Source organism: Euleptes europaea, chromosome 9 (assembly GCF_029931775.1).
Source record: "Euleptes europaea isolate rEulEur1 chromosome 9, rEulEur1.hap1, whole genome shotgun sequence".
NCBI classification, from domain to species: Eukaryota; Metazoa; Chordata; class Lepidosauria; order Squamata; family Sphaerodactylidae; genus Euleptes; species Euleptes europaea.
The window spans coordinates 34,922,091-34,935,258 of NC_079320.1; the positions used below are offsets into that span (position 1 = coordinate 34,922,091).

At 40.6% G+C, this 13,168-nt stretch overlaps 1 protein-coding gene across 1 annotated transcript; it reads left to right on the plus strand.

Annotated features, from left to right (window-relative positions):
- The first annotated feature begins 1,015 nt into the window (after window positions 1–1,015).
- On the plus strand, window positions 1,016–12,287 carry LOC130482327 (UPF0462 protein C4orf33 homolog). Its single transcript, XM_056855037.1, has 6 exons — window positions 1,016–1,063; window positions 1,913–2,093; window positions 4,071–4,131; window positions 6,034–6,082; window positions 9,304–9,503; window positions 12,200–12,287. The coding sequence occupies exons 1-6, from the start codon at window positions 1,016–1,018 to the stop codon at window positions 12,285–12,287; spliced, it is 627 nt and encodes a 208-aa protein (XP_056711015.1).
- Window positions 12,288–13,168: the final 881 nt, after the last annotated feature.

Genomic DNA, 13,168 nt, shown 5'->3' on the forward strand with positions numbered 1-13,168 from the left:
GCAACTAAAAGTTAGCTTTTCTGTAGCCTTGGCACTGCCCATTGCCCAACCAGTTACGGGTTACATGTATGGAGTAAACTTGTTCTAAATATTGTCGAAGGCTTTCACGGTCAGAGTTCATTGGTTCTTGTAGGTTATCCGGGCTGTGTAACCGTGGCCTTGGTATTTTCTTTCCTGACGTTTCGCCAGCAGCTGTGGCAGGCATCTTCAGAGGAGTAACACTGAAGGACAGTGTCCTTCAGTGTTACTCCTCTGAAGATGCCTGCCACTGCTGCTGGCGAAACGTCAGGAAATAAAATACCAAGACCACGGTTACACAGCCCGGATAACCTACAAGAACCAATAAACTTGTTCTACTTTTCCACAATGATTATATCTGGCCATTTTTATAGATAGCCAAAATGTCTGTGCATATTCAACCTTATTTATTTATTTACTTATTTAATTCAACTTATTCTCTGCCCTCTCCCGGCGAAGCCTGGCTCAGGGCTGCTTCCAACAAGACAACCATAATAAGTTACAAGAGATCAGAACCTATCACATTCTACAATTATACTAATAAAATGAATCCCAAACTCATCACTATGATATGGCATCCCAGTGTCAAAAAAGGGTCAAAAAAGCTATCACATGAGGCTTTGTAGGGTTGCCAACTCTGCTTGGGAAATTCCTGCAGATTTGAGGGTGAAGTCTGGGGAGGGTGAGGTTTGGGGAGGGGAGAAACCTTGGTAGGGTACAATGCCATAGAGTCCACCCTCCAAAGCAGGCCTTTTCTCCAGAGGAACTTGTGTCTCTAGCCTGGAGATCAGTTATAATTCCAGGAGACCTGGAGGTTGGCAACCCTAATCGAAACCTACAGTTTGAAACAATTATTTTAAACAAGTAAATTTTGAAAGGGGTGTATATGTTTAAAAGCTAGCAAATGTCTTAGCTGGCAGTAATACAAATACAATAAAATCCTATATGTGAAGGAGTTAAAGAAGAGAGTGTCTAATGCAGTGATATCAAAAGGAAAATGGAAGCTTTGGGTTATATTTCGCACTTTCTGGATTCCTTCATGTGGGTGAGATGATCCTCGTAGCAATGGCATTTTTGACTTCAAAATACTCTGTGAAAGAATGTGACTTTTAAATTAAAGCGTATATTCCCTAGAATATTAGAAATTCTTGTTGAAATGGCAGTCTGACTATATTCAACTATCAAAATTAAGAATGGTTTGACTTGTGCACCAAACTCTGATTAGAAAGGGAGGGTCTATAGCTTAATGGTAGAGCATCTGCTTTCAGGTAGAAGGTCCCTGGTTACTGGCAACTCCAGTTAAAGGGTTGGGCAGGTGATGTGAATGACCTTTGCCTGAGATCCTAGAGCTGCTGCCAGAGTAGACAGTACTTATCTTGGTAAACCAGTGGTTTAACACAATATAAGACAGCTTCATGAGTGATCTACTGGATATAAGGAGCAAAACCCCAGTTTGTATGCAAAGCCTGATTTGTTTACTACTTCCTCTGTATACTGACATTTCTGTGGCCAGCTGGCTGTGGACAACACAATTCAACACACTGTGAGTTCAGATGTCATGACAAACAATAATTAGTATAATGCTAACCACTAAACCTCAGTTTGTTACAGCTAAGCAGGGTTTGATCAGACTGATTTCTGAATGCAGTTTATATGTACAATTTTAGACAAGCAGTCATAAATGTAAGGAAAAGAGCAGATGTGACCCTACAAATATGCAATATTGCTAACAAATATTTTACTGTAGCACATGTCATTTATGCATTGCTGGAATAAAATAAGAATCATTCACCCAGTGTTCTAGGAAATTTGTGCAACAGTAATAACTTCCAAATGAATTGCAACTTAGTTTGTTGGAGCCAGGTCACATAATTCTTTACGATTTCTCTTGTAGATTGAATATAAAATTGTAACTACCTGGGATAGCTTGCTAGTTATGCATGCACCAGTGACAATCAAATTTAAACCTGGCGATCAAGGTTTAGTTATGGAAGTGAGCTCTTTGTTCTTTGATGATCCTCCAGCTCCATCCGGAGAACCTGGGAAGCCTTTTGATGGACTTTGGGACTATGAAGGTGAGGTTTAGTGAAAGCTGCACAGCACAAAAAGCCATAATAGGTTTTCAGGCCTAAGGCCTGGGTAACTAATCCTACATGACAATACATGTTAAGAATCCTTTTTAAATTTATTTTTAATGTGTATTTTTTATAGCTTGCCTTTTTCAATGGGACTCAAGGTGAATTACATGGAGGGAGTCAATTTGATCAATAGGCTGGGACATTAAACAAAATATGCAGTAAGATTAGGATTGAAGAAATCTGGAACCGACCAGAAACGTAGAAATAGAACTAAAGCCAATCATATTAACACGACACATTAAATGATGCAAAATTATATAACAATATCTTACAGACAACTATACACAATAGTACAGACCACAGTTCCTAATCATTTATCCAAGTAACTTTGTGAAACATTTAGTACAGTGCCACTCTATTGTCTGCATATGGAAGCCCAGTCTTGAATAATTTCCCAGACTTTGTGAAAAGCCAGGAGAGCGGACACCTTTCTGACCTTCTTAGGCAAGCCATTCCATAAAGTGAGGGACACAATAGAGATGGCACATGTATGGGTAGTTGTTGGTTTTGCCCAGTAGCAGGTTGGCACCTACAGAAGCCCTGTTCAGATAAGCAACACTTTTGTGGCAGAGTATAGGAGGTGAGACGGTTCCACAGATATGGGGGTCCATGGCTATGAAGGGTTTTGTCTGTGATAACCAACACCTTAAACTGGGTCTGGGAACCAATAGACAGCCAGTGGAGTGACTGTAGAATGGGAGTAATATGTGTGCTCCGTCTAGCTCCCTACAATAGCCAAGCCATGGCTTTCTGCACCAATTGGAGTTTCCAAATTGATTTTGAGAGGAGAGCAATGTACAGTGCATTACAGAAGTCTAATCTCAACACTACTGTGGCATGGATCCAGGTAGCCAGATCAGCCGTATCAAGGTAAGGAACAATCTTTCAGGCTAGGCTGAGTTGGAAAAAAGCCTTTTTTGCAGCTGCATTAACTTGCTTCTCCAGCAATAATTCTGGGTCCAGTATAACCCCAAGGCTTTTAACCAAGTCAGTGAGGGACAAAAGTGTCCTTCACAATGTGCTTCAAGATCTCCACCTTCCCAACCAGCATTATTTCTGTCTTTTCAGGGTTTAGTTTCAATTTGTTCACTCTTAGCAGCCAGGTAGCTCTACCACATCACCAGGAGATTTGGATAAGCATATATAGAGCTGAGTAACATGTGCATAGTGATGACAATCGACCCCAAAACTACAAATGATTTACATCAAGATTGAAAAGCATGGGGCATAGAATTGCATCCTATAGAACCCCACAGTATAGGTCCCACACTAATAGGGTTGTCAGCTCCAGGTTGGGAAATACCTGGAGATTTTTGGGCAGAGCCTGAGGAGGGCAAGTTTTGGGAAGGGGAGGGACTTCAATGCCATAGAGTCCAATGACCATTTTCTCCAGGTGAACTGATCTCTATAATAGCTGGAGATCTCCAGCTAGTACCATATATAATGGCAATCTGTGATTTAGGGTAAACAGGAAGCAACTGAATGTGAGAATGCAAAGTTAGGGATCATAACTCAGTGGTAGAAGATCTGCTTTGCTTGCAGAAGGTCTCAAGTTCAATCCTTGCCATCTCCAATTTAAAGAGATAGTAGGTGACATGAAAGACCTCCACTTGAGACCTGGAAAACTGTTCCTAGTCAGAGTATCTGATAACCTTCATAGGCACATGGTTTGACTCAACAGAAGGCAGTTTTATGTGCTTAAGTTTCATTCCTTTAATGGCAACTTGATTTGGCATTACATGGGAACTGACATTGTGTGGCTATAGACAAACTGGTGAGTAACATGGGAAATAGTTATGGCCAAATAAGAGAGAGTATTTTTGCTTTGTTCAAATACTAATACAATGCCATGATTGATTTCCTCCCCACATTCAACTGCACACAGTAGCATGTTGTCATTTATATCTTTCACAGTGGTTGAATCCTTCTTTCTGAACAGTGCTACAAGCAACTACTTGGAAGTGGAACTTTGCCCGTAAGTTTTGACATGGAAAATATCCATCTTATTCAGCCCAAACCAGAAATTATCACACCATCAAAGTGGACCTACCTACATCAAGGAAGGAATAATTTGAGCCTTCGTAAACCTATCACAACCCATCTTACTTTACTGGTTGCACTTGCTATTGCTTTTGGTCATGGAATCAAGAAAATTAAATGGCCACATTAAAGAAGGATGTCAGAAAGGCACATTTTTCTACAAAAAGGAAGTGTTGACATTTAATTGGTTAGGATTGGCAGTTACGGGTATAAAGCACAGCCTGTTATGCTGAACCTACTTAGCAAGGGGCAGTTATAATTTCTGAAAGGACACTAGGAGACCTTCCCTAGTGAGAGAGGGGTCAAAATGCACTCTCTCCTAGGTGCCTGCAGTCTCCTAAAAGCTGCCTTAACAGCTGGGGACCCATGATTGGGTAAAGAGAGGACTATGTGTACACTCTGGGACCAGTGAGAAGGGATCCAATGGTCATGTGGGAGCAATTTCTGATAAATATATTTAGTAGGTGTTGGCCAGAGCAGGAGGCAACAGAGAATAACGGCACTTAGGCAGGAATTCAATATTTCCATGAGAAAGCTCTCCCATTAAATGGCCTGTGGATAGTTTGAAATTAAGGACACCTGCACACATGCCTACTAAGACTCCCTAGGTGACTGAGGTCCAGTTACTCTATCAGTCTAACCTACCTTACAGGATTCTTGTGAGGACAAAATGGCATAACCAATATGTATAGTGCTTTGAGCTCCTTGGAGAAAAGGCAAGATGTGAAGTAGAGCATTATAATGTTGGGCTTATGCTTTTATGAATTTACACATACAGGGCTACTTGGGCTGCCATGTATTTGCAAAGAGTCATCTGATCTTTTGAGTCTTTCTAAGTACAAGGGCAGTGTGATGGACAGCTACATAATGATGAGTTGTCCTGGTCATAGAACCTTGAGTGACAGGAAGTTCAAAAAGAAAAAAAACCCTTGAGAATTCTACAAGTGGCAGTTGAGAGAGATTGTTAAAGAAACTGACAATTGATAACTGACTGTGGAAGCTGACAATTGAGGCTGGCAGCTGGAGTGTTTAGGATAAAGGAGGATCCTGTGTGTGAGGGACTGATTTGAGAGTCCTTCTCTAAGGGAAATAACTCCTAAGAAAAGAGGGTGATTCCTAATCAATCCTAAGTGAAGGGGGTAATCCTTAACCAGTTTTAAGGAAGAAAACTTGGGAAATTGTGTTTGTGCCTAACTCCTTCAACTTAAGAATACTATTTCAAGAAGCTTCTATTTATTCAGCTAAGCAGTTTCTGCCAAGTGAAATCTGTCTCAGTACTTATCCAAAGTATCAACACCCATCTGTGAATTAAATCAGATACATCCTGATTACAAAATATATTTTGTGTATAAATGTCCTAAGTTCCTCATTCCTGTTGTTTTGTTACTAGTCAAGTTTGTTTTACAAACCTCCTTACTAACCTTTTCCATTTCCCCCAAAAAGAGACAGACAAAACAGTTTTGGGTTTTTATTTGAATAAGTCTCTCTTGTGCCATTTCTGACTTTTATATAACAAAAGGGGTTTTGGCAGATCCCCCAACCATCTTAAATATGAGACAGCAAAACAACAAGGAACAAATCATAAGTCTCTGGAGTGATAGTGGTGGTTGTGATAGTGGTGGTTGGTGAAGGGGAAAATAAATAAAACAAAAGGAGATCTGTCATAGGCAGTTATAATTTAATATGAGTTCTTTGTCCTACAAGCTTTCTGTGACACTTTGTTCTTTCCTTATTCTGTGAAATTTACTAAACATTTCCTAGACTATATTGTATTCTTCTGAAACTTGTTTTGATAGTGTTGCTGATTTCTCTCTCTTTCTCTTTCTCTCTCTACTAGGCATGGGCAGCATCTTGTATTACGGCTTTCTGGAGGAGATTGTCTTGAAGTAAGTACAGTTCAGTAACTATGAACACCTAACCACATGAGATATGGTTATGATTGTTTCTCTGTATTTCTTGTATTTAGTATTTGTAGTGATTTACACATTTATCTATGCCAACATTACACACACACACACACACACACACACACACATATATATATATATATTCACCAATAACTGCCCTTCTTTATCTAAGTGGGTGGAGGCTTATATTTTTCCTAGCTAAAATGTTTTTTACTGGGGATGACAGCAAAAGAATGCAAACAAGCCATACGTTTCCCGCATAATTTCCTCTGTAGCAGCTGAATTTTTTTGATTTACTGGTAATGGATGCATTCATATGGACATTACGTTGAGTGGTATCCTATCATTTCATTGAATCAGCCAATTTCATCTTGCATCAGCAGAAGGGTTCTTGTACCAGAGCAATGCACAGATACTGACAAAACACAATGCTAGTATTCAATCCACTGAATGCACCAAAGGTACAATTATTACTCATTATGAATTCTTTAAACACTAATAGACAAGGCAAATGTGCAGTGTTTAAGTTCATAGGGGTATTGAGTATGATAACGAGAAAACTGTAAAATGCAATTCTTTTTTAATGGAATGCATTTGCACTAAGTTACTTGATTATTATTTGGCAGTTGTTTAACTTATTAGGAGGTCCAGTCCACAGCATAACCCAAAATGTAATGATTACTAATTTTCAATGAATGTCCAATGGTAATTACATGTGAGTAACTGTGTGAAATAATGCCATCCATGTCTACTAGTTTCTCAGGATCAGATACAGGTCATTTGGTTAAAGAATTCTGCAAAGTATTGCAAATCATGGCATAATCAATTCACAGAGTTTCATTAAATGAATGGATTTCCATCTTTGCTTTGTGAGCAGTATTTAAATAGCCAATCTTCCCCCACCTTGCAACCCACTTTTTTCCTTCTGATTTTTTCCTGTTGTAGTAATTACAGACAGTAAACTTCATTGCATCATCTGCATTAGTGTTTGTAACATAAATCATAGTAATACAGTTAAGTAATGCCAGCACATCTGCAAATCACCGACAAATTGGTTCCATGGAGCTCGTTCTAGCAAATGAATCAAAAACCTCAACTGTTGACACATCCCGTGTGTTAAATCAAAGCTTTTATTAAGCTATAAATTTATTTTGGACTATTTATTCCTATGTTTAATCCTTGAAACAATTATAAGCAGTATCTATGTATCCTTCTAGGGTGGAGCCATACAGTGGCTTGTGCAGCTCAGGGGCTGTCAGCTGGCCCTCACCACAGGTGGCAAGGGAACCACACAGTGACATGCTCCAATGTGGGATCCTGGGGCTTGCCACTCCAGGTTTGCCCCCCAGCAGGTGGGCTGGGGGAATGGGATAATATCAGGTGGCAGGCAGGTTGCCCGATGCTGGATCCGTCCTTATTCTGCGCCAGTGCTCCTGTGGTTGTATTCAATAAAAGCTGTGCCCATTTTTTCTCTCCAGTCATGTGGTTGGTGTGTTCTCCCTTGCCCTCACTTCCTTCCCTGCCCCTAGGGAACATGTAACTCTATGCAATTTTTCACTTGTTGATTTCAGAGTATCAGGCTCCTGTAAAAGCCAAAGAGGTGTCAAGTTTTTTTGGAGGGGGGGACACTTTTGGTAACCCTGCTTTTCTTTGGGCAGCCCATTTAGCCTCCACAGCAGGATCCATCCCGCCCCCCACTGAAGCCAGAAAACTGCCTTACTTACGAGCCCCGTGAAACTGCTCCATAGTGTTCCATAGGACTACACCACCTAAAAAGGTGGCGTAACTCACAATAAGGGCAAAGTGGGCATTCCTGGCCCGAATGCCGCTGGGAGGCTGTGCTGGTGCCTGAACATGGCGTCCTGGGGCTGGTGTGTGCCACCCGAGAAGGCATAAGCGCTTATCCTGGGTTAAATGGGCACTTAACGCCAGCGCGGGGTCACACCGGCTCCTATGGAGCTTTGATCCCCCTGTAGGAATGTGCGCTTAATGTCAAAGCTTAGTAGGTATAGAAAAAAGCAGAGATAGTTTGAATGGATCCATTTTCAATCTACAAACGGAGGAAGAAGAGGGTTTGATCCCAGAAAATCTAGCTGGCTTTTAGATGTGTAAAAAATTATTCAAACATAAATCTTTAAAAGACGATTAGGCAGAATTATGGATTATAGGTTGATTAGTGGCTACTAGCAATGATGACTAAAGGGAACCACCACTGAATGCTGGTGCTAAGGAAGGCCTTGCCCTCTATGTCCGGTCTGATGCCCCTCCCAGGCAAGTGATTGGCCACTGTGTAAAACAGGATGCTGGAAAAGATGAGCGACTGTTCTTGTGTCCTTTAATTTAATGTTACTGTTCTGGCTGTAATGTGGATGGTTTTAAGTAGTGCCACTTATAAGAAGAGCCAGCGTCACCTGCTTTTATAAGCAGCTTTTGGCTGCCCTTCATAAATGAATGCTGTGATTCCTGCTACAATTTCTTTGATGTGGTATTGGCTCCTCCTGGGATTTATGCCTCTTTTTATCTATTCTAGTTGATTATCATACGGTGGACGTATTGAGAAGCAGAAAATAATATGGATCCCAGACAAACTGTTAAATAAACTAAGGGGGTTACCGCACTTTGTATTCCCAGTGATGTATTAAGAGTTTGAAAATGTTATAAAAAAATCGCTTTAAAAGGGTTTTTGGATACCACGGCTAATAAATGGTTGGAAGAAGTCTTCACAGCTAAAGGGGCCAAACAAAGTGCGAACAGTATTTTTTATAACATTTTCAAACTCTTAATACATTGCTGGGAATACAAGTGCTGTAACCCCCTAAACTGGAAACCCACCTGCTATGCTACTGTAGAGGCATATGATTCTCCCCATCCCTTGAAACTCAGGCATTAGAGCCCATTTAAAAACACACTGTTACGTCTCCATTGTATTTCTGTTCATGGTACTTCCATGCCAAAAAGAAGTGAATTAAAAACCTTTGTGTTATGAACATTTATAAAACAGTAGATGACCTTTTTTAGCAGATGTATTAACAAAAGGGAATTTGAACTACAGCAATTCTGTGTGAACTTGATAATTAAGAATTATGCTGAAATTTTATTTGAAGTGTTATTTAATGTGCTTTAGTGGCTCACTATGCTAAGTTTGTTAAAATAATGAGGATGACATTTTTATAGTGCATTCCCCCCCCTTCTGTGTATAGAAAGGACTTGAGTTGGCATTTAAAGCAGATATAAACTGGGGCAACTGGAATGGCACAGCAATTATTCCTTGGGACTATTTCCCCCCTGGTGTAGACAAAATGAATTCATATGCAATCCATGGATCCGGGATTGGCAAAATGTATGAGGCGCTTTATCCAATACCACGGGAAGAGATTGAAGAGGGGCAAGGTCCTAATTTGTAAGTACAAAAGCATCTTCCTTAATTTGATTTCTGTATGTTGCTCTAGCTTCTTTTTATACTTGGCTCTAACTACTTACATAACAAACTTGGACAGTCTTTCATGCTTCAGTGGGACGTGCTGAAGTACTCTGTTTATACATCTTATCTAAGAATATACAATTTCTGTGGCTTCAGATCTTCTGGGAAAAAAACTGTGGGTCCATCCTTTTTTTTTGGAGGGGGATTAACAAAAGTTTAGAGGAAAAATAGAAAAATATGCAATACTTTCTTATCAAACCTAAACTTCTTTTACTGATTGACAAATAAAATGCATTATTTATAACTTATTCCAATTATAAAACTGTACTGTGGTGTGCACGGGTGCTATCAAGTCACAGCTAACTTCTGGTGACCCTGTAGGGTTTTCAAGGCAAGAGACGTTCAGAGGTGGTTGGCCATTGCCTGCCTCCGTGCGGGCTGAGAGAGTTCTGAGAGGACTGCAGCTGGTTCAGGGTCACCCAATAGGCTTCATGTGGAGGAGTGGGGAATCAAACCCGTTTCTCCAGATTAGAGTCTGCCGCTCTGAACCACTACACCACACTGGCTCTCAAAACTGTACTATTTGGCATATTTATGCAATTGATTTATATTTATATCCACTTACTGTGGGTTCCAGCTGACCACCTCCTCATTCCACTTCCCGTTGGGGCCGCATACTGCCTCTGTGAAATAGGGTTGCTATGGCAACCCAAGATGCCCCCCAAACTCCTGCTTGCAGAGATACAGTATTAACTTTTTTTTGCTCTTTTGCCACCAAATTATGTCTCTTCTTTTTTAAAAAAAATCTATAAACCTGGGAATCCCCATGTTTTCTGAGCTCTACATTTTAGCATGGCTGGTTCTGTTGTGCTGATATGCTTATCCATACAGGGGCCAGCCCTCAATTATCAGCCCTGTTGCTATCTGGCAGCAAGCACAACATGCATGTAAGGCCCACTCTGCAGATACTCCGCTGATTACCAATCAGTTAATAAGTTCAGTTCAAAGTTCTGGTTATCACTCACAAAGGTCTAAATGTCCTCAGACTCACAAACCAGTAGGTTTGCCTCTTCTGCTATGCTGTGTGACAGCTTTGCTCATTTGAGTAAAGCCTGCTAAAGGTGTCACCCTGCAAATGGGTAAGATTGACAGTTGCCCATTCACAAGTATGCTAAGTGGTGGCTCCCGCCTTGTGGAATGAATGGTCTCTCCGAGGAGGTAAGGAAGGCTCCACGGTTCTAGCATTCTTAAGAATGTGCAAAATGGTGATGATAGAGATTAGAACTGTTTGATAGCATGGAACAGCCCAGGAGGGCACCATTACAATGGAGTGAGATTGTAATCCACAACTAGGATTAATGTAAGTATCGTCTGTTTTTACTGCATTGTCTTATACCTTGTAATCCACTCTTGTTAGGGTTGCCAGGTCCGTCTTCACCATCGGCAGGAAGTTTTGGGGGCAGAGCCTGAGGAGAACAGGGTTTGAGGAGGGGAGGGACTTCAATGCCATGGAGTCCAATTGCCAAAGCAGCCGTTTTCTCCAGGTGAACTGATCTCTTATCGGCTGGAGATCAGTTGTAATAGCAGGAGATCTCCAGGTAGCACCTGGAGCTTGGCAACCCTTGTTATTGTTTATAATATACCTTGCTTTAGATAGATTACTGCTTGTAGTGTTCCTGATTCTGTAATCCTGGTTTTATTGCATTGTACTTTTGTTGTTTTATCCTTTTGTCTACTCTTTTTTTTGGGGGGGGGAGGGGTTGTTTATTCTGTAATCCACCTTGAGTCTTAGTGAGAAAGGTGGACTATAAACAAAGAAGAATAAATTTTAGATAGATGGGTGACGTTCACTCACTGATGGTAGGGTCGCCAACTTCCACGTACTAGCTGGAGATCTCCTGCTAATACAACTGATCTCTAGCCAATAGAGATCAGTTCACCTGGAGAAAATGGCTGCTTTGGCAATTAGACTCTATAGCATTGAAGTCCCTCCTCTCCCCAAACCCTGCCCTCCTCAGGCTCCACCCCAAAAACCTCCCGCCGGTGGCGAAGAGGGACCTGGCAACCCTAACTGATGGACACAGACTTAATAGTGGCCTAAATTGATAGTATACATTTCTACTACTTCCAGCTGAGCATAAGACATTTCACAAAGTGAAAGAACTCTTACCTTGATTCTGCAGTAACCCTGATTCATCAGGGAGAATGTGACCACATCTATAACTAGTGAACCCATCTGCTTCATACCCTGCGGACTGCAAACCATCACCATTTTTGTGTTGAAAGTTTGATTCTAATATACCCCAACACTATTTTAATGATGTATTAAGAGTTATAGTAAAAGCACTTAGAAAAGTTTCTTGTTGCAAAACAAATGGTTTTTCAATCTTTGGGTTATTAAACCGTTCAACTGTTTAATGCTATTAATTATAATGATGTGCAAATCATGTGTGATGCTCCAGTTTTTTTTAAAGCATGTAATAAAATATGTGCTATAAATTGTCACTATTTTCTATATTTAGGCATAGATAACTGTATGCCTCAATAGTAGGGAAGGATAGTGAAGCTCTGGATTTAGTTTTCATAGTGCCTCCAAAAAAAGTTTTTACAATGTATAACTTTTTAAAACCCATGTGTTTTAATAATTCAAAGTTTTGTTTATATGTTGTTGATAGCCATCTTCTAGAATATTTCAAAGATTTCTGGCTAAAGGACATAATGGGAGAGGACTGGAATCAGCCTCCATCAGATCGATGGGTATAACGTCGTTCACATCAAAGACATCAAGAAAAAACAGCTAAAATATACAATAGTTTCCTCAACAAGAGATATCAAGTAGTTTAATGAGAGATCTGTCATGATTTTAATGGCTTAGCCAATTAAAATAAATGTATGTATTACTCTGTCAGTGACTCTTACCTATCACTCTTCTTCCAAACAGACACAAGGATCATAATCATATATATAATTTTCAGAGTACAAGAAGGCAGATCAAGGAGTCACAATTTAAAACGTGATGTTTGGGTGACATCCTGGGGAGGGGAAGAATATTCCTTTACTTAAGGTATGCATCTTTGGTGGAGTTTTCAGCAAGAGAACGGGACCAAGGGTTTATACCAGAGGACTTCATGGGAAAAGTTGATTTCGAGGAGTGATTTAAAAGAGTGGACCAGAGGCCTCACATGTGTTCTGGGAAACAGTTCCAGGCATAAGGGACACCAAGGTTGGTGTCCATTAGTGATAACATCCATTAGTGATAACCTCGCTGCCCTCACAAACCCCGGGACTTCCCATTCCTCTATTAACCTGATTCTTCCATCTTCCCTGAGCTCAGGCTGGGTATAATCCCCATGCATAAGGCAAAGTGTGGTACACGGAAGCTAGGGGGAATGATGTTTCTCTCACAGAAAGCACTACAGCCAATTACAAAGCAGCGTGTTGGGGCGGGCATTAAAATGCTTCCTGCTCCCTCTGAGTCCTTTTGAGCAGAAGAAAGAATTTTAGAAACAAGGCTTGGGTTCCCCCCTCCCCCAGTTCCTTTTAGAGAGCTCTGTTTTTTAAAATGCTTTTTTATGCAACAATTGAGTTTCAGAGGGAGGACGGGGGACTTTTCTATCACAGTAAGCACTACACCCAATTACAAA